We start from the raw sequence: 23,050 nt of genomic DNA, 5'->3' as shown, positions 1-23,050 counted from the left end.
TTCTATTGTGATGGTTGGGAATGCTGTTCTGATAAGGGTGTTTACCGGGCGTGACCATTCAAAGGAAGCCAGCGGCTTATGGGATTACTGTTTATAATAACGTCCGCCACTCTGTGTGGTGGTAGTGGGATTGTTAACTGTAATAAAGACCGAGGCTTAGTTTTCGGGAAATGTCAATCTAAGTTTGCTTAAATAATTTAAAAAGGCTCTTCTCCAATCAATTTTAATCATTAAACGAGCAATTCTTGTACGTTTTATATCAACCCATTGGCAGATTATTGAGCAGCAGTACTGTAGCTGCAGAGTGGAGGGAGCAACGGCTCTGAGAAATGTTAAAAAGGACACCCCACTGGATGGTGTTGTTCTTCCCTACTTGGGTCGTAGTAATGAATGACCTACTTCAGGACATTGAGGGTAGAGACTGCCAAGTGCTGGCTTATACCGATGAACAGGCAATTCTTGTCAGTGGTAGTTTCTGAATACACTGAGGGCGGTTTAACAGAGTTACGTAGGTGTCGTCACACAGTTAGAACTTGGACATGCAGATTTGCTGTAAACTCTAGCATAACGGAGGTCATTTTGTTTACGCGGAAGTATAAGATTCTTGTATTTAAATCACTCTCTATTAGGGGAGTAGCGCTAGTGCTATCTGACAGAGTTAAGCATATTGGGATGGTTGTGTGCAACGAGCTTGGTAAATCCAGGCTGGACGAGTGAAGTATTCTGCCACGAACTCGGTGTTTGTCAGAAATTTAGGTTGTCCGATTGCTTCAGCATCTTCCAGGCAGAGTTCGTCGCTATAAAGAATGTGGTAGATGCGGTGCTATCCGCTGCTTTAATTGTTCGAGCATTTGACATCAACTAAAATAGTCAAGCAACCATGAGGCAGAGGACGATGAAGGATTTCTTGAACTACCTTTCGGTGGCCTCGAACTACATTTTGATAAAAAATATCTGGGTGCCAGAAACACAAGGATATCACGGTCATACTGATCTCTTGACCCCAGCGAATGTGTCTATCAATGGAGACTTTGGGACTCCGCTATGCAAGCGCTGGACTGACACCACATCTTGCCATGCATCAACGTCTTTCAAGCACGCTGCTATTGCCAAGGGCTCAGTGAAGCTATTACGGTTTAAAAAAGTGTATCTTTCCATGGTTATTGGATTTTTAACAGGGAACTGCCAATGGGAGTCCATGGGTGCGCGTAAATATACCGTGCAGCCCGACCCGTTTTTATTGTATGGAGAACGACAAGGTGGACTACCACATGCGCAGCTGTTCATCACTTGCGAGGACGAAGCGTAAATAACTCAGTCCGTACGTATGCTGTTATGAGGAACTTATTCGAAGCTTTATCTTCGCCACGCAATGATTCGCTAAAAAACTGGAAGCCACCTTCACCGTTAGAGTATGTGATAATACAACAGGCCAACATTGAAGTGTCCAAGTTAGCTATTCCTTAACTGGGCAGCTGCAACTCAACCTTAACAAACTATCTCGGAAACGGCACAACAGTTTAGTGAAACTTGTTTTAAGAATGTTTTTCTTCATTTTGACTCTGAATATATGTGACCTGGAATCATGAAACTACCCTATTTTGCGATACCAAGTTTTCGAGAAAAACGCGTTTAAAGTTTTTGTTTGCGGCCGGCCCTTGTGAACGAATTTTGTAATTAAAATTTAATTAACTTCCCGATAAGCTACAAGCTTAAAAGTTGGCAAATAGTTCAGAACCCGATGACAATGCAAAAATAAGAAGAAAAAACTCCGATAGGTGGCGCATGGATTGGAATATTTCAAAAAATCGTATTTGTGGTGCGATTTGGCTTTAAATGCGATTTGTGTAAAAACTAAGAAAAATAGAAAACTGCGGTTTATTTATTGGAAAGAGCGTTAAATTTCCTATAAAGATCACTCAAAAAATGAAGAACGGTATTTTCGCACAATAGGGTCCTTTCATGATTCCAGGTCACATATTTACAAAATGGCATATTTCGATGATATTAAGTGTGTTCCAACCTAGAACTTTTTGACTAGGCGTTATTGCTGAAACTGCCCTTACAAGGTTAACTAGTTGTAATTTGCATAAATCAAATTAAGTAATATTACATTTACACTAATTAGTCATTTGAAAGCGTTTACATTGGCTCTATTCGCAAATCGCACGACCTTCCCTGCAAGACTCGATTGCGAGGACCCCAACCCTTAGCAAGATAATGCACTGACGTAATTGACTAAACAACATAATGGGATTCAAGGGGTTGATAATCGCAATAGAAAGCTTTATAGCTTCATAGCTTCCGCAACCCAATTGTCAACCTCACCTACGCGAGGGGAATCCTGTTAAAATTCGCCATGCAGAAGAATGTCAAATCAAAAGAAAATTTGAATTGATTTCGATTAACTGACACATTAAAGTACAGGCGCTCTATGCTAAATAATCAAGAAGAAGCAATCAGCTGTTGGGATAAAAACACCTGATACTGAAATCGCCTTAGGTCGTGTGGATTGCATTTGCAGGACGAATGCGATTGAATGCGCTCAAATGAGTCATTTCGAAAATGCGATTTGTACGAGGGAATTCGTCGCATTTAGAATTTTGGTGCAGTGTAAATGGTGTATAAAAAGTGTTTTGTATAGTTTTTCAATAGAAATTTTTCTTAAACCGGTTGCCACCTAACCATAACATATATATTTCTGTGTAAATCCGCTCCTATCTCGAAAAGGAATTCAACCATTTGGAAACCAATTTGTTTATTATTAATATGCTACCCTAAAAACCCCTTATCTTAGGTGTGTTTGCTTGGGCTGTTTTTACAAACTTGCCAGCTATTCGAAGTTCTTAAAGAAATCAAAGGATTTGTGTCAAGATGGACATCAAACGAAAGATATTTGACGTCGTATTTCTCTATAAATATTTGTAAGAGGGCTTTTCCACAACCGATACCAATGAAATGCAAACTGGCTAAAGCATATGAGTCGGTTTTGTGAGAAATTAAAACAATCAGCTTAAAGAATTACGAAATTTAATGTGGTGGGGGTCGATTGGAATATTACTATTTTTCCTAATAATAAAAGGTTTAATCTAGATGTTAACGGGAAAAAATATACAGTCAGTTTTAAAAGAAAGTAACAATTTAAGCTCTACATAAGCGTTTTTCAGGCGACACAATGGAATAATTAATGTTCTTTGAAATGATATGTATGGTGAAGTGCTAATATTCGACATAATATATATATTTCAGAAATATCAGGTGCCGCGGTAAATGCTAGACAATGCTACGGACGTTATATACAAACGGTACACATCGGCAAGTTCCACTGAAAAAACTCCTTATATCCAAACCCTAGCAAATCAAACTTCCTAAAAAATTAGTATAAACACATCTTCCTTCGTAACGTTCTTTTAGCAACGAAAAAAATTTGAGGAGCCAGAGAAGAAAAAAGCATCAAAAATATGGAGAACAATAATAAACAATAAATAAGACACTTGTCGAAACGCAATGTTAAATCCATAGTGAAATATGAAGCGGCTAGGTATTGGTGTGCCGGTGTGATTCCGAATTACACAGCGAAAATTGTCAAAGAACAAATACTCGCTGTATCACGCCCCAAGCACTTAGAACACCCTCATCAGTTAGTGCATTTCAACCCATTGAGCATCCATGGGAGCACATACTCTTAGGCAGAAATACCTTAAAAAGCACCATTAGAAGTAAGATGTGCTCAAAGCCGCTTTTTTGGGGTAGTGGCAAAAAATTTAGCGAAGCTGAAAGCAGCGCTTTTTAATTCCATGCCATGTCCGTAACAATCCCTAGTAAAAGCAAGTAAGTAATTGGAAAGCGCACAAAGTACTGAAAATTGGCAACCTGTTATTTCGTATATTTGCGTTTGACACCAAAAATATGACATATTTCCGATATTTCGTCCAATTTTTTTTTTTTTGTTTTAAGAGCTTTGTTTTGGTTTTTTCATTACATATCATTTAAAAAAAAACAAAAATGTATCAATTGTGTCGCCCAGAAAACCTTTACAACAAGTAACAAAGATAATATTGTTACTTTCCACGTGTGTGCACTTTCTTTTGACATTGACTTCATATGGCATACCCAAGTCAACAAAGCAAACACTAATCACCTGAATATGTATCATGTTATTGTTGTTGTTGTACCGATAAGGACACTCCCCGAAGTCCTTGGGGACTTATTTTGATTTGTTGATTTTCCGACAGGGTAGGTAAATGATGTATATTGGAACGATTTTCCATCAAATTTGGTTTCGAAATAAACCGGTTCCGACATTGTGCAATCATCAGTCTCGATTTTCGGTCTGATCTGTTGTTGTAGTTTGTCCTGTATTTATAGTTCGTAGGTACATGAGGAGGTATTGTCAAAATTGATGCCTGTGTATATTTAGTTATGTGTATGTGCTGTGTGTTCATTCAGAACCGAGGGTGGTTTCTACTGATCGATTTGTGTGGCTTAATGAAGCAGGTAAAAGTCCGTAGTTTTAGTCGTTTGACACCTTTCATTTGATACCCATATCGTACAAACAAAGTCCAGAGTCACCCCTCGTCCACCTTTATTGCGATACCTCGAAAAGACGTCCACCTATAGAACTAAGGCCCACTCCCTTTTAAAATACTCATTAACACCTTTCGTTTGATACCCATATTGCACAAACGAATTCTAGAGTCACCCCTACTCCACCTTTATGGCGGTATCTCGACACGGCGTCCACCTATGGAACTAAGGATTACTCCCTTTAAAATACTCATTCTTTTGATGCCCATATTGTACAAACAAATTCTAGGGTCACCCCGGCTCCACCTTTATGGCGATGTCTCGAAACGGCGTCCACCTATGGAACTAAGGACTACTCCCTTTTAAAATACTCATTAACACCTTTCGTTTGATGCCCATATTGTACAAACAAATTCTAGGGTCACCCCTGGTCCACCTTAATGGCGATGTCTCGAAACGGCGTCCACCTATGGAACTAAGGATTACTCCCTTTTAAAATACTCATTAACACCTTTCGTTTGATACCCATATTGCAGAAACGAATTCTAGAGTCACCCCTGGTCCACCTTTATGGCGGTATCTCGACACGGCGTCCACCTATGGAACTAAGGATTACTCCCTTTTAAAATACTCATTTACACCTTTCGTTTGATACCCATATTGCACAAACGAATTCTAGAGTCACCCCTGGTCCACTTTTATGGCGGTATCTCGACACGGCGTCCACCTATGGAACTAAGGATTACTCCCTTTTAAAATACGCATTAACACCTTTCGTTTGATGCCCATATTGTACAAACAAATTCTAGGGTCACCCCTGCTCCACCTTTATGGCGATATCTCGAAAATGCGACCACCTATACAACAACCACCACTCCCTTTTAAAACCCTAATTAATACCTTTAATTTGATACCCATATCATACAAACACATTCTAGAGTTACCCCTGTCCACCTTTATGGCGGTATCTCGTCACGGCGTCCACCTATGGAACTAAGGATTACTCCCCTTTATAATACTCATTAACACCTTTCGTTTTATGCCCATATTGTACAAACAAATTCTAGGGTCACCCCTGGTCCACCTTTATGGCGATGTCTTGAAACGGCGTCCACCTATGGAACTAAGGATTAAAAAACAAAATAAATGTAAGGCGCGATAACCTCCGAAGAGATCTAAGGCCGAGCTTCTCTTCCAATTTGCGTCGTGCTCCTCTTGATTTTCCCTACAAATTGGCCGGACGGGACCTACATGTTTTATGCCGACTCCGCACGGCATCTGCAAAGCAGACGAGTTTTCACTGAGAGCTTTTCATGGCAGAAATACACCCGGAGTGCTTGCCAAACACTGCCGAGGGGCGACCCCGCTTAGAAAAATTTTCTTCTAATTGAAAAATCTTATTTCTAAAATTTTGATGTTGCTTTGCCCGGGAGTTGAACCCAGGGCATACGGTGTAATAGGCGGAGCACGCTACCATGACACCACGGTGGCCGCACAACTAACTAACTAGGGATTAATCCCTTTTAAAATACTCATTAATACCTTTCGTTTGATACCCATATTGCACAAACGAATTCTAGAGTCACCCCTGGTCCACTTTTATGGCGGTATCTCGACACGGCGTCCACCTACGGAACTAAGGATTACTCCCTTTTAAAATACTCATTCTTTTGATACCCATATTGTACAAACAAATTATAGGGTCACCCCTGGTGCACCTTTATGGCGATATCTCCAAAATGTCACCACCTATACAAAAACCACCACTCCCTTTTAAAACCCTAATTAATACCTTTTATTTGATACCCATATCATACAAACACATTCTAGAGTCACCCCTGGTCCACCTTTATGGCGATATTTCGAAACGGCGTTCACCTATAGAACTAAGGCCCACTCCCTTTTATAATACTCATTAACACCTTTCGTTTGATGCCCATATTGTACAAAGAAATTCTACGGTCACCCCTGGTCCACCATTATGGCGATGTCTCGAAACGGCGTCCACCTATGGAACTAGGGATTACTCCCTTTTAAAATACTCATGAACACCTTTCTTTTGATACCCATATTGTACAAACAAATTCTAGGGTCACCCCTGGTCCACCTTTATGGCGATATCTCGAAAATGTGATCACCTATACAACAACCACCACTCCCTTTTAAAACCCTAATTAATACCTTTAATTTGATACCCATATCATACAAACACATTCTAGTCACCCCTGGTCCAACTTTATGGCGATATTTCGAAACGGCCTCCACCTATAGAACTAAGGCCCACTCCCTTTTATAATACTCATTAACACCTTTCGTTTGATGCCCATATTGTACAAACAAATTCTAGGGTCACCCGATACCCATATTGCACAAACGAATTCTAGAGTCACCCCTGGTCCACCTTTATGGCGGTATCTCGACACGGCGTCCACCTATGGAACTAAGGATTACTCCCTTTTAAAATACTCATTCTTTTGATACCCATATTGTACAAACAAATTATAGGGTCACCCCTGGTCCACCTTTATGGCGATATCTCGAAAATGCGACCACCTATACAACAACCACCACTCCCTTTTAAAACCATAATTAATACCTTTAATTTGATACCCATATCATACAAACACATTCTAGAGTCACCCCTGGTCCACCTTTATGGCGATATTTCGTAACGGCGTCCACCTATAGAACTAAGGCCCACTCCCTTTTATAATACCCATTAACACCTTTCGTTTGATGCCCATATTGTACAAACAAATTCTAGGGTCACCCCTGGTCCACCTTTATGGCGATGTCTCGAAACGGCGTCCACCTATGGAACTAAGGATTACTCCCTTTTAAAATACTCATTAACACCTTTCTTTTGATACCCATATTGTACAAACAAATTCTAGGGTCACCCCTGGTCCACCTTTATGCCGATATCTCGAAACGGCGTCCACCTATGGAACTAAGGATTACTGGCTTTTAAAATACCCATTAACACCTTTCATTTGATACCCATATCGTACAAACGCATTCTAGAGTCACCCCTGGTCCACCTTTATGGCGATATCTCGAAAAGGCGACCACCTATACAACATCCACCACTCCCTTTTAAAACCCTCATTAGTACCTTTAATTTGATACCCATATCGTACAAACTCATTCTAGAGTCACCCCTGGTCCACCTTTATGGCGATATTTCGAAACTTCGTCCACCTATAGAACTAAGGCCCACTCGCTTCTAAAATACTCATTAACACCAGTCGTTTGATTCCCATATTGTACAGACAAATTCTAGGGTCACCCCTGGTCTACCTTTGTGGCGATATCTCGAAACGGCGTCCACCTATGGAACTAAGGATTACTCCCTTTTAAAATACTCATTAACACCTTTCATTTGATACCCATATCGTACAAACGCATTCTAGAGTCAACCCTGATCCACCTTTATGGCTATATCCCTAAATGGCGTCCACCTATAGAACTATAGCCCACTCCCTCATAAAATACTCTTTAATGACTTTCATTTGATACACATGTCATACAAACACATTCCAGGGTTTCCCTCGGTTCATTTTCCTACATGGTTATTTTCCCTTATGTTGTCACCATAGCTCTCAACTGAGTATGTAATGTTCGGTTACACCCGAACTTAACCTTCCTTACTTGTTTTGTGTTTATTTGTTGTTGAATGTTAATCTGTTGTACCTGTGTGATTACTTTGTTTCTTGTAAACAAGTTTTAAAGGATCAAATATTGTGTCAGAAATCGTGTTTATCTGTTCGTTTATAATTCTACCGGGGATTGTTATCCATGTTGATGGTCCATTGCCGGATGCAGATCCGGTACTTACCGGTAACAAGCGCCATAAAGGTATTAGCCCGAACATCTCGGGAACGATTTGGTATGACCACATATAACCTTCTAAGCCATCCCACCCCCTACATCCATCAGGAGTTCGGGTTGCCATAGCCTGGGCTTTTAATTCGCCACAGGTAGAGGAGGTTGACAATTGGGTCGGAGAACCTATATATTGCGCTACACAACTCCTTGAATCAATTTGGTATTTTAGTCGCCTCTTCGACAGGCATACCTACTTCAGGAATATTCTAAATCCCCTAACTCGCTGGGGGTTTCTATGTATCATTAATATCACCTGTGTTTTATACATGTATATATATATGCACTTAACCTTTATATGGACTGCTAAGTGCATCAATTTATCTACACTTATGAAATTGCGCCTAAAATAGGACCTTAAAAGTAAGTGTCTCTACTAAGACCGAATATGTTTGTGTCTCCACTATTCCTCCATATACTACCACTATGAGTATTTGTTGATCAGCGGTTTTTTTAGTCTCAATTGTAGATGTATATACATTTAAAAAAACGCGGCTATTACTATGTATTTAAGTAAATTGCAACACTATTATATTAAGAATTCAGCACATGGTTCAACTATATGGTTGGCTCATCTGTACAATAACAAAATATGTCTGTTCAAATTGTCAAAATTTGTGTATTGGTGTTGGTGCGAATGGTATGGAATGGAAACATAAAACGTAGCAGTTTTCGTATGTGTAAGAAAATGTTGCCAATGTGTTGGTTTCATTTTGAGTTTGCCATCTCCTTTTGACAATCCCATCGACCATGCAATGAAATAAATAAAATCATCTGATGAGATGAGCCAACCATATAATTGAACCATGAATTCAGTATTGAAACTGTTTAATATTTCATACATAAAAATTTAAAGGTAAAAATAAAATGCATTAAAAGTTTAAAAGTCACTGATTAGTAAAGATCATACTAATGAAACAAATTTTTTTAATTTTTCCTTTTGCTGTAAATAAATAAATTAAAGGAATGCTGCATTAATATATTTAATTTCACAAATTTTATTGTTCATTTTTAGATCCCCGCGCCACACGTTTCCCGCTCATGGAACATCCCCTCTACACATTCGGTTTAGTTGCCATCTACCTCTCTTGGGTTCTTGTAATCGGTCCATTGTTTATGCGCGACAGAAAACCGCTCCAGCTTAGACGTATATTGGTCACATATAACGCCTTTCAAGTGGCGTTGAGCGCGTATATGTTCTACGAGGTAAGCAAAATTGAAGGGAAAGAAAAATTTACAGCGATTTTTATTTGTTTAAATTAATCAAGCTAGTTGATCATTAAAATAAATATAAATAAATCAAAAATTTTCTTTCCGTAAAAATAAAAATGTTTTTTTTTTTTTAATTTATAGCATTTGATGGCTGGTTGGCTGACCAACTACAATTTAAAATGCGAGCCCGTGGACTATTCAGATGGGCCAATGTCAAAACGGGTGAGTTGAAAAAATTATATGTGGACAATGTCAATTGTATATAATAAATGTGGGTTATTTATGTACGTAAGACTACCCAGACTGCCTGTCATTTGGGGGTAACTTCGAGATCGTTTGTGAGCCATTCCAGTGTAATATTGTGAACTCTCTCGGAATCTTCTCGGTGTCACATGGAGTTCACTTCGGGATCGGTAGAAGGTAATTTCGGGCGCTCTATCGGTATTCTCCCGGATTCATTTAGGGTAAGTTTCAGGATGATTTCGGGAACTTCCTCGGGATCATTCGGCGTCAGTTGGGGATCACTTCGGAAAAAAATAGTAATAATTTATTTTAATATTATGCCATAGTTAGTTCCTATCGCAATCTGTCATTTTCGGCATATTAATTTTAGAAAATAATGTCGATGTTTTACATCTGCCAGGCGTCCCGTGACGGCTCACAATTTTTAATTAAAACAAACACTTTTATAAAGTTCATTATTTGCACATTGAACTTTAAACAGCCAAAATTTGTCACGCTCTTCAAATTTACTTTCATTTTCTTTTTGCTGATTATCTTATCTTTTGTTTACGTCGCTTGCTTTCAAGGTTAGCGTTTATTGTAAACGAAATTAATTGGCTGTTTCCAGGTACACAACCATTCATACTTACTTAAATTTTTTTTCTCTTGTTGATCTTGTACATCTACACAAAAATGTGAATAATCGTAATCTGCTTTCCTCTTTTTAGTCAGCAAGCCAAAGCAAACCAATAAAAAGCAAATATATTTGTGTTTGTGAACGATTTACATCTTTTATGTTTTGTTTTATGCCATTTCTATTTAAGTATTTGCTTTTCCTGATTCTACTTATTATACCCAGTTGTATTTATTTTTCTTATTTTTATGTCATTAACATCCATAGCAGGGTATATTATGTTCAATTTCTAGCTTTTTTGCAAAATTTTTATTCATTTTTATCTCTATATATTTCTTCATTTTTTAAACATTTAAAGTTTATGTCTTCATTTCAATTTTTTATGTGCAATTTTTCAATTGTCGTAAGATTTCGCGATATATTTTATGTCTTCAGTGCAATAAACTGTGGAAGTGTGAAGTAGTCAAGTACTCTAAAGTAGCATTCCATTGAGTCATCGAGCTCTGCATCACGTTCAAATTTATTGGATCAGTACAATGAAAACTGCCAGCACTCAATTGTTATTTTTAACTTTTTCCCCTATTCGCTCCATAAAACTTTACTTAAAAAGTTGAAACAAATTATCAAATTAATAACACTTATTATTAGTTCTTTAAACCATCCCGCAGATGCGATATATTTCATATAAAATTGTATGGTATTTTGCACTTTAAAAAAGCTAGAGTGTTGTCGAGTGGAAAAAAATATGTTAAATATCCGATGCCCAAGCGTTTACTGTTTATCCGAGGCTTGTTGTTGCTTTTCATTGGAGTGTATTTTGATGTGGCTGGTTCCACGCCCAGCACACAACCCGCTCAGTGGGGGTGAAAAAAATATATAGCGAGCCGCTTGATCCAAGACAGCCGCCCACTTGCAGCGGCACCTCGTGGTGGGCAGATGCTGCTGATGAAAGATCCCCTGACTAGCCCTTAAACTGATTATGTCAGAGTGGCCTAGCCAGGTTGTCGCCTTCTCACATTACCCAGAGGATACTTGGCCGCAAGCAATCGGAAGTAGTGAGCTGCTTGAACCGCATGGAAAATAATCGCTCTGGTCATTCCCAGATGAATGGCGATCAGAAGCTTTCCCCACTTTCGTGGACTTCTACACACGGCACCACCCTCTTAATGTATATGTCTGTAAGTGCTACCAAATAAAGAGGGTATGCTGTCAAAAAATTTCCATAAAAACCAAATCAGGGTGACTCTCCCTCTTGATCCAAATTTAATACAGATAGATATCAGGATCACAGCGGTGCTGTTGCATTTGCTTGTTAAACTTTTATCGATATCTGGATCAGATTTCATTGGAACGCAAATTATGTCTATGTGAATATTTGCATTTTCATACAAATTTGTTTAAGTCTGTAATAAACTTTATGTATGCGCTTAAGTGTTTGGTACTAAAAGATCAAAGCACAAGCCAGAGGAGAATCTCTTAAACTGGTGGGAAGCATCAATTTTATTTTTTTATATATAGGTAGACAACATATGTAGAGAGCGATAATTTAGGAAAAAGGCGTAGAATAAAACATGAGGCGAATAATTGAGGAAGTGTTAGACAGTTGTTTCTTAAGGGACTTCAATGCTGATATAAATTGGTAATCAGCTCTTCGTAATCAGAAGCTTCTATATTTTGGAGAATCCTGTTGGTTTTTAAACACAAAGATTCCGATAACTTCTTAGATTTATAGGCGGGTGTATAACATAGTTAATACCGACTTGCACAAACCCGAATGATGGGATCCCGATATACATAATCCAGATATCTCACGACGAACTCCCGAGGAAAGATTGCCCACAAACAACTAAATGCGGACCAAAAATAATCCTGACAAGTAAAAATCCAGACACATACTCCCGACCAGCGGCGCTTAGTGTCTTAGTGAGTATACCTACCTTCCCTTTTCTAATAGAGAAAGAGCCGATACTCACTGTACTAAGACTTCAAAACCATGAGAAGGCAGTTGAGAGTAGTTAGAGATTTCATAGAAAATCCCGTAATGCAAGTACGTGTTGCAATGGCCCCTACGCTACGAAATTTTGATATGTCAATTATGGACGCAGAAATCAACATAGTCCAGCGAATTAAAACGCAGCGGCTGCGCTGGCTAGGCCATGTTATGCGAATGAAAGATGACGCTCCGGCCAAGGAAGTGTTTCTATCGGAACCCGCCTATGGAAGCAGAGATAGAGGGCACCTCCCACTCCGCTGGAAGAACTAGGTGGAAAACGATTATAACTCCCTTGCTGTGACCAATTGGCGCTGGTTGGCAGATAGAAGAAGCGACTGAAGCGCCTTGTTGGACGGCCATAACCGTTTAAATGATTAAACGCCAATTAGGTAAGTAAGAACTATTGTGCACAAAATACTTGGTAAAACAATAAATTCATATACTTGCCCAGACTCGGTGATCAGGTTCATGGATGGATCAAAATTTGATGAAGGAAAAACGGAAGCTATTATCTATTGGCCGAACTTCAAGAAATCGATACCCCCTTATCTTTCAGGCAAAAATCCATGTGTTATAAGTTTGCGGTAGAGAATGTTTACGGAGAGGCTTATTCTCGAGGAGTAACCTCATTATATCAGACAAGAAAGCATCCTTGAGTGTCTTGAAGTCTTGCAAAACTTTTTGTAAGCTAGTGTATGAATGCATTGGATTCCTAAATTATCTGCGAGCCAATACACCAATACGTCATGCGCCGCTTCATAAAGTTGACGACCTTCGTTTTTGCTGTTGCCAGCTGAAGACCGTAATCTGCCATCTATCTATTTACACTGCGCATGAACACTTTCGCGCTTCTATGACAGCTGCCACGTGGTCGACGAAAACAAGAAGGCATGTACCTTCTGGCATGTCTAATCGAAGAAGACTGTCATAAGTAATCCTCTAGAGTTCTAAGCCCAGTACTGAATCCTGGTCACCTCCGCTTGAATTTTTAACCTTTGTTTGATCGTGTAGTGGTTTCGTACGTTAGATGCCGGTCCCTCAAGTATTCTGGTCCAATGGACGGAATTGCTTCATTACTATTCCACATCCTTGCCCCCAGAGCGATGCTTTAGTTTTTCACATATATTTTATCATTAAAAGGCGAAATGCAAATCGGCTGGCATTCCGGGTCATATAGCCAATCGACGGTGAACAAATGGCAACCAATTACAGTTCCCCCTTGATTGACTCTATTTCTCAATTACGGGATCTTTAGGTTGAAATAATTTTCGGTGCTATTACTTGTTTCAAATCGGACAACTTCTTTTACAGGCTTAAGCCTGTTGCTTTTCTTTCCCACATTTGAAAAGACACAGTTCAAAAGCAAGACAATACGTTTTGAAAGTAAGAAAAAAAAAACTTGATAAAACTTTCCACTTAATAAAGTATAAACGTAATTTATGACATTATAAATAATAAGCACTGTTTTTATTGTAAGTAACCCGTAATTATTTTTAATTTGGGCAATGACACAATCAACAATGAAAACAAGTAAGGAAGGCTAAGTTCGGGTGTAACCGAACATTACATACTCAGCTGAGAACTTTGGTGACAAAATAAGGGAAAATCACCATGTAGGAAAATGGACCCAGGGTAACACTGGAATGTGTTTGTATGACATGGGTATCAAATGGAAGGTATTAAAGAGTATTTTAGAAGGGAGTGGTCCGTAGTTCTATAGGTGAACGCTCATAGATATCGCCATAAAGGTGGACCAGGGGTTACTCTAGAATGTGTTTGTACGATAAGGGTATCAAATCAAAGCTGGTAATGAGTATTTTAAAAGGGAGTGGACCTTAGGTTTATAGGTGGACGCCTTTTCAAAATATCGCCATAAAGGTGGAACAGGGGTGACTCTATAATGTGTTTGTACGATATGGATATCAAATTAAAGGTATTAATGGGGGTTTTAAAAGGGAGTGGCCAGTAGTAGTATATGTGAAGGCTTTTTCGAGATATCGACCAAAATGTGGAGCAGGGTGACCCAGAATCACCATATTTCATCCCTTTTTTCGTATTTGGTATAGAATTATGGCATTTTTTCATTTTACGAAATTTTCGATATCGAAAAAGTGGGCGTGGTATTAGTCGGATTTCGCCCATTTTTAATACCAATATAAAGTAAGACGAGATAAGTACGTGAACTAAGTTTAGTAAAGATATATCGATTTTTGTTGAAGTTATCGTGTTAACGGCCAAGAGGAAGGGCAGACGGTCGACTGTGTATAAAAACTAGGCGTGGCTTCAACCGATTTCGCCCATTTTCACAGAAAACAGTTATCTGTATAGAAGCTACGCCCTTACAAAATTTCCTTACCAAATTTTATTAAAAGTAGTCTAGACAAATTAAATGAGAAAGGCGGAGCCACGCCCATTTTGCAATTTTCTTTTATTTTTTGTATTTTGTTGCACCATATCATTACTGGAGTTGAATTTTGACATAATCTACTTGTATACTGTAAAGATATTCAATTTTTTGTTAAAATTTGACTTTAACATTTTTTTTTAAGTGGGCGTGTTCATCATCCGATTTTGCTAATTTTTATTTAGCACACATACAGTAATAGGGGTAACGTTTCTGCCATATTGCATCATGGTATCTTCAACGACTGCCAAATTACGGCTTGCCAAACTTTTGAATTACCTTCTTTTAAAAGTGGACGGTGCCACGCCCATTGTTCAAAATTTTACAAATTTTCTATTCTGCGTCACAAGGTCAACCTACCTACCAAGTTTCATCGCTTTACCCGACTTTGGTAATGAATTATCGTATTTTTTCGGTTTTTCGAAATTTTCGATATCGAAAAAGTGGGCGTGGTTATAGTCCGATTTCGTTTATTTTAAATAGCGATCTGATATGAGTGCCCAGGAACTTACATACCAAATTTCATTAAGATACCTCAAAATGTACTCAAGTTATAGTGTTAACGGACAGACGAACGGACGGACATCGCTAAATGAATTTCTTTTTTCGCTCAAATCATTTTGCTATATATAAGTCTATATCTATCTCGATTAGTATATGCCGTTACGGATTACCGTTATTCGAACAAAGTTAATATACTATGTGAGCTCTGCTCAGCTGAGTATAAAAATGAAATACAAAATGCTCAAATGGATTCTGAACTCAAACTTTGAAGTAATATGGAAATTATATATAAACGCTATAAGTGAAATATTATACTTCATTATTTTTATTTGTTCTATAGAGGTTTATTAAAGACTACATAGTCTCTATGAGCCACAATTGTTTCTTTTGTCAGATATAATTTTGCAACGCATCGCTGCATGCGCGCCAAAATTTCATTCGAGCATTTAGTGTCTGACTAAGCACACATACACAGGCACAACATAAAAGTTATAATAAAAACAAAAATTGCGAACGATTACTTTTGATTGCGTTTATAGGCTTTCTGTTGTGGTTGTTATTATTTTTCATTCTGTATGTTAGTCAATTCCGTGTGTGCTTGCACCGGCATATATTTGGGCGTTTGTTTTTAAAGAATGTAGCCATACCAGTTTCCAATTGTTGCTGAGATTTGGACATTTTTCAATTTGTTGCAGATTGTAGGCTGCAACAGGTTAGTAAATATGTTGCTGTTGCAATAAAACCAAATAAAAAACAGTTGATGAAATTAAGTACCGCTTCTTGGCGTGTTGCCACACATTTGAACTAGTCTCTCTCTCTCTCTCTCTCTCTCTGCTTCTTCTTTCTCACGTACTTTTGCGTTACAGTTCTTGTTTGCAATTATTAAAAAAATTGGCTGTTAAAAATTTATATAATTTTTTTCGCAAAGCATTCAAACTCAAATACATGTATTTGTGTACGTTAGATTGGGTCGAAAAAAGTTTTGTAGGACCACCCTTAAATTTAATCTTACGTTGAGAAAGTTTCGGAAAATTTTTTTATTTACGGTATATAAGCGAAGCGAAAAATAAGACGAAAAATAAGACCAAAAAGTTAACTTTATTTTTCCAGCAAAATAAAAAAATACACAAAAAAGTCTACAAATCGATCGGAATCCAATATAAAAAAAAATTTATTTATTTTTCCAGGGAAATAAAAAACTCAAAAAATAAATTTACTTTCGAGAGAAATAAAAAAGCTCAAAAACCATTTAATTTTTCAAACGAAATAAAAACCTCCAGTGATGAATTTTTTTTTTCGAGTGAAATAAAAAGTTCAAAAAAAATTAATTTTCAAGTGAAATAAAAAAACGCAAGAAAAAATTTAAAAACCAAATAACTTTGGTTTCCGATCGAAACAAAAAGCTCAAAAACAACCTAATTATTTGGGCGAAATAAAAACCTCCAGTGATGAATTTATTTTTCGAATAAAACTAAAAAAAATAATTTTATTTTCAAGTGAAGTATAGAAACGCAAAAACAACTTAATTTTTCGAGCGAAAAAAAAGCCTCCAATGAAAAAATTTTTTTTCCGAGTGAAATAAAAAACTAAAAAAAATTTTATTTTCAAGTGAAACAAAAAAATGCAAAAAACTTAAAAAATCCAAGTGTTCGAAACGAGCTCAAGGCCAGAACAATAATTTTTTGTAATGATTATTGTTTTTTTTTATACTCAGTTGAGCAGAGCTCACAGAGTATATTAAGTTTGATTGGATAACGGTTGGTTGTACATATATAAAGGAATCGAGATAGATATAGACTTCAATATATCAAAATAATCAGGATCGAAAAAAAATTTGATTGAGCCATGTCCGTCCGTCCGTCCGTCCGTCCGTCCGTCCGTCCGTCCGTCCGTCCGTCCGTCCGTCCGTTAACACGATAACTTGAGTAAATTTTGAGGTATCTTGATGAAATTTGGTATGTAGGTTCCTGAGCACTCATCTCAGATCGCTATTTAAAATCAACGATATCGGACTATAACCACGCCCACTGTTTCGATATCGAAAATTTCGAAAAACCGAAAAAGTGCGATAATTCATTGCAAAAGACCGATAAAGCGACGAAACTTGGTAGATGAGTTGAAATTATGACGCAAAATAGAAAATTAGTAAAATTTTGGACAATGGGCGTGGCACCGCCCACTTTTAAAAGAAGGTAATTTAAAACTTCTGCAAGCTGTAATTTGGCAGTCGTTGAAGATTTCATGATGAAATTTGGCAGCAACGTTACTCTTATTACTATATGTACGCTTAATAAAAATTAGCAAAATCGGAGAAGGACCACGCCCACTTATAAAAAAAAAATTTTTATACTCAGTTGAGCAGAGCTCACAGAGTATATTAAGTTTGATTGGATAACGGTTGGTTGTACATATATAAAGGAATCGAGATAGATATAGACTTCAATATATCAAAATAATCAGGATCGAAAAAAAATTTGATTGAGCCATGTCCGTCCGTCCGTCCGTCCGTCCGTCCGTCCGTCCGTTAACACGATAACTTGAGTAAATTTTGAGGTATCTTGATGAAATTTGGAATGTAGGTTCCTGAGCACTCATCTCAGATCGCTATTTAAAATGAACGATATCGGACTATAACCACGCCCACTTTTTCGATATCGAAAATTTCGAAAAACCGAAAAAGTGCGATAATTCATTGCAAAAGACCGATAAAGCGACGAAACTTGGTAGATGAGTTGAAATTATGACGCAAAATAGAAAATTAGTAAAATTTTGGACAATGGGCGTGGCACCGCCCACTTTTAAAAGAAGGTAATTTAAAACTTTTGCAAGCTGTAATTTGGCAGTCGTTGAAGATTTCATGATGAAATTTGGCAGCAACGTTACTCTTATTACTATATGTACGCTTAATAAAAATTAGCAAAATCGGAGAAGGACCACGCCCACTTATAAAAAAAAAATTTTTTTTAAGTAAAATTTTAACAAAAAATTTTATATCTTTACAGTATATAAGTAAATTATGTCAAGATTCAACTCCAGTAATTATATGGTACAACAAAATACAAAAATAAAAGAAAATTTAAAAATGGGCGTGGCTCCGCCCTTTTTCATTTAATTTGTCTAGGATACTTTTAACGCCATAAGTCGAACAAAAATTAACCAATCCTTTTGAAATTTGGTAGGGGCATAGATTTTATGGCGTTAACTGTTTTCTGTGAAAATGGGCGAAATCGGTTGATGTCACGCCCAGTTTTTATACACAGTCGTCCGTCTGTCCTTCCGCATGGCCGTTAACACGATAACTTGAGCAAAAATCGATATATCTTTACTAAACTCAGTTCACGTACTTATCTGAACTCACTTTATCTTGGTATGAAAAATGAACGAAATCCGACTATGACCACGCCCACTTTTTCGATATCGAAAATTACGAAAAATGAAAAAAATGCCATAATTCTATACCAAATACGAAAAAAGGGATGAAATATGTTAAGGTAATTGGATTGTTTTATTGACGCGAAATATAACTTTAGAAAAAACTTTATAAAATGGTTGTGACACCTACCATATTAAGTAGAAGAAAATGAAAAAGTTCTGCAGAGCGAAAAAAAACCCTTAAAATCTTGGCAGGTATTACATATATAAATAAATTAGCGGTATCCAACAGATGATGTTCTGGGTCACCCTGGTCCACATTTTTGTCGATATCTGGAAAACGCCTTCACATATACAACTGCCACCACTCCCTTTTAAAAGCCTCATTAATATCTTTAATTTGATACCCGTATCGTACAAACACATTCTAGAGTCACCCCTGGTCCACCTTTATGGCGTTATCTCAAAAAGGCGTCCACCTATAGAACGAAGGCCCACTCCCTTTTAAAAATACTCATTAACACCTTTCATTTGATACCCATATCGTACAAACAAAGTCTAGAGTCACCCCTGGTACACCCTTATGGCGATATCTTGAAAAGGCGTCCACCTATAGAACTAAGGCCCACTCCCTCTTAAAATACTCATTAACTCCTTTCGTTTGATACCCCTATTGCACAAACGAATTCTAGAGTCACCCCTGGTCCACCTTTATGGCGATATCTCGAAAAGGCAAACACCTATAAAACGAAGGCCCACTCCCTTTTAAAAATACTCATTAACACCTTTCATTTGATACCCATATCGTACAAACAAAGTCTAGAGTCACCCCTGGTCCAGAAAGGCCCACTCCCTCTTAAAATACTCATTAACTCCTTTCGTTTGATACCCATATTGCACAAACGAAATCTAGAGTCACCCTTGGCCCACCTTTATGGCGATATCTCGAAACGGCGTCCACCTATGGAACTAAGGATTACTCCCTTTTAAAATACTCATTAACACCTTTCATTTGATACCCATATCGTACAAACGCATTCTAGAGTCACACCTGGTCCATCTTTATGGCGATATCTCGAAAAGGCGTCCACCTATAGAACTAAGGCCCACTCCCTCTTAAAATACTCATTAACTCCTTTCGTTTGATACCCATATTGCACAAACGAATTCTAGAGACACCCCTGGTCCACCTTTATGGCGATATCTCGAAAAGGGGTCCACCTATAAAACGAAGGCCCACTCCCTTTTAAAAATACTCATTAACACCTTTCATTTGATACCGATATCGTACAAACAAAGTCTAGAGTCACCCCTGGTCCACCCTTATGGCGATATCTTGAAAAGGCGTCCACCTATAGAACTAAGGCCCACTCTCTCTTAAAATACTCATTAACTCCTTTCGGTTGATACCCATATTGCACAAACGAATTCTAGAGTCACCCCTGGTTCACCTTTATGGCGATATCTCGAAAAGATAAACACCTATAAAACGAAGGCCCACTCCCTTTTAAAAATACTCATTAACACCTTTCATTTGATACCCATATCGTACAAACAAAGTCAAGAGTCACCCCTGGTCCACCTTTATTGCGATACCTCGAAAATGCGTCCACCTATAGAACTAAGGCCCACTCCCTCTTAAAATACTCATTAACTCCTTTCGTTTGATGCCCATATTGTGCAAACAAATTCTAGGGTCACCCCTGGCCCACCTTTATGGCGATATCTCGAAACGGCGTCCACCTATGGAACTAAGGATTACTCCCTTTAAAATGCTCATTAACACCTTTCATTTGATACCCATATCGTACAAACGCATTCTAGAGTCACCCCTGATCCATCTTTACGCCGATATCTCGATAAGGCGTCCATCTATAGAACTTAGGTCCACGCCCTTTTAAAATACTCATTAATACCTTTCATTTGATACCCATATCGTACAAACGCATTCTAGAGTCAACCCTGATCCACCTTTATGGCGATATCCCTAAATGGCGTCCACCTATAGAACTATGGCCCCCTCCCTCATAAAATACTCTTTAATTCCTTTCATTTGATACACATGTCATACAAACACATTCCAAGGTTTCCCTCGGTTCATTTTCCTACATGGTTATTTTCCCTTATGTTGTCACCATAGCTCTCAACTGAGTATGTAATGTTCGGTTACACCCGAACTTAACCTTCCTTACTTGTTTTTTTTTAATTTTTCTATAATTGAAAAATTGTATTTTGTTTTTGGAATACTAAGTAGACAATTTTTCATCATTACAAAAACTTATTGTTCTGGCATTGAGCTCGTTTCGAATACTTGTATCCTTTATCAATTGGCCGATAAAACAAAAACAATTCTTAAAAAATCAATTTACTACCCGAGCGAAACAAAAAGCTCAAGAAATTATTTTAATTTAGAGCGAAATAAAAAAACTCAAAAAACAACTTAATTATTTGTGCGAAATAAAGACCTCCGAGTGAAATAAAAAACTAAAAAAAATTATTTTATTTTCAAGTGAAATAAAAAAACTAAAAATCAAATAAAAACTTTATTTTCCGACCGAAACAAAAACCCAAAAAAAATATTTTATTTTCGAGTGAAATAAAAAATCTCAAAAAATAACTTTATTTTCCGAGAAAAACAAAAAACTCAATAAATATCTTCATTTTCTAGCTAAATAAATGACTCAAGAAATCGCTTTAATTTTCGACCAAAATAAAGACCCAAAAACATAAAGTTATTTTCCGAATGATATAAAAAACTTAAAAAATAACTTGATTTTTCGAGTTAAATAAAATACCTCAAAAATTAACTTCGTTTTTCAAGCGAAATATAAATCGACAAAAATTATTTCATTTTCATTATTTTGCGTGAAATAAAAAAACGCAAAAAGTATTTTAGTCTTCGAGCCAAATAAAACTCACAAAATAACTTAATCTTTCGAGAGAACTGAAAACGTTAAAAACAAACTTTTATTTTCCCATTCAAAAAAAAAATTTCAAAAAATATATATATATATTTTCCGAGCGATGTAAAAAACCCCAGAAATAACTTTATTTCCGAGGTAAATAAAAACCCAAAAATGAAAATAATATTTTCCGTACGAAATAAGGAACTCCTTTTCCATGCGAAAATAAAATGCAAATAAATAAATGTTATTTGCCGAGTGAGAGAAAAGCTCATAAAACTCGAAAAAAAAAACTTAGGCCTCGATATACTGCGACCTTTATTTAGATCGATTGTGCTTGACCTTCCAACGCATTACTGTATGTGGTGACCTTTAATGTTTTTAAGTACCTACTTCCTACAGGCTTTTCACTATATATCATAAAGAGATTAAAAGTCGTGCCACATAAACGGGAGAGGCTCAAATTTGTGTATTAAATAGTTTTAATATACGTAGGTGATGTCGTTGATTACAGTGTCTCCTACAGAATCTAGTGAGGGTTTGCGGTACTCTCTGCTTAGATGAATGAGTTTGGCTAATAATTTTGTTTCTGCGAGCATAAACAATTTTGCCTGGGCATTCAATTCAATGCTGTCTGAACTGCTTTGTTTCCCAGTTACTTATGATGTCCATCGTGTATATCTTTGTCAGTTCACAGAAGGGCTCTGAACCATAGTATGCTCCCATAACACCCCGATTTCCTAGGTGGTCCGGCTGTTCATTATCAAATGCCCTGTCATGTTTTCGCTCTTTAGCTCAAAGATATTTTTAAGTCTTTGTGCAGCAAGTGTTGCCACTTTCTCTATTAGAATAGAGAAGGAGATATTCCCACTAAGGCACTAAGGACGTGGCCATTGCACCCTTTAAGCTAATACAAACTAGTGGATGTAGTTTGCTTAGGAAGTGTGTAATTGGGCCAAATTTCTTTTAACTTATTTTGTTGCATAGAATACCCTGAAGATGGCGCTGTCGCGTCGAAACGCGTAGGTATGAAAAAACAAAAATTTTGTTTTATTACCAAAAAACGGCCGAAGCAGCTCTCTATGCAACAAAAGTAGGTTGCTTAGTTTTGTTATTGCTTTAGGACTGTAACTTGTTCATTTGGTTTTCTCTCAATGTTTTTTAATAAATATGCTTCTCCACCAATTCACGACATAAAAACCAATTTCAGCTGCATTTTTTTTCGAAACCTTTTCAACATATACTTCAAATTCTGGAGCAATCTTTCGACACTTTTTTAATCCCTCTGGTGACCGATCCAGTCTAATGTACCTACGTTCATTTATTAACTACCTTATTTCAATATTACCTTCCAATTTATGCTTTATTTACAATCGTTTCAAGCAGTCATTGCA

General features: G+C 37.3%; 1 protein-coding gene across 1 annotated transcript in view; it reads left to right on the top strand.

The window, feature by feature from the left end:
• The window catches only part of LOC137238163 (very long chain fatty acid elongase 7), a 107,506-nt gene that overhangs the window by 32,195 nt on the left and 52,261 nt on the right, over positions 1 to 23,050 (top strand). Inside the window, exons 2-3 of the mRNA XM_067762833.1 lie at positions 9,428 to 9,618; positions 9,766 to 9,846. Of these exons, the coding sequence (XP_067618934.1) occupies positions 9,428 to 9,618; positions 9,766 to 9,846 (272 nt within the window). The remainder of the gene's footprint in view (positions 1 to 9,427; positions 9,619 to 9,765; positions 9,847 to 23,050) is intronic.

The sequence above is a fragment of the Eurosta solidaginis genome, chromosome 1 (assembly GCF_040869045.1).
Source record: "Eurosta solidaginis isolate ZX-2024a chromosome 1, ASM4086904v1, whole genome shotgun sequence".
NCBI lineage: Eukaryota > Metazoa > Arthropoda > Insecta > Diptera > Tephritidae > Eurosta > Eurosta solidaginis.
Note: the sequence above shows the minus strand (reverse complement) of the source record. Positions and strands in the feature narration are given on the sequence as shown.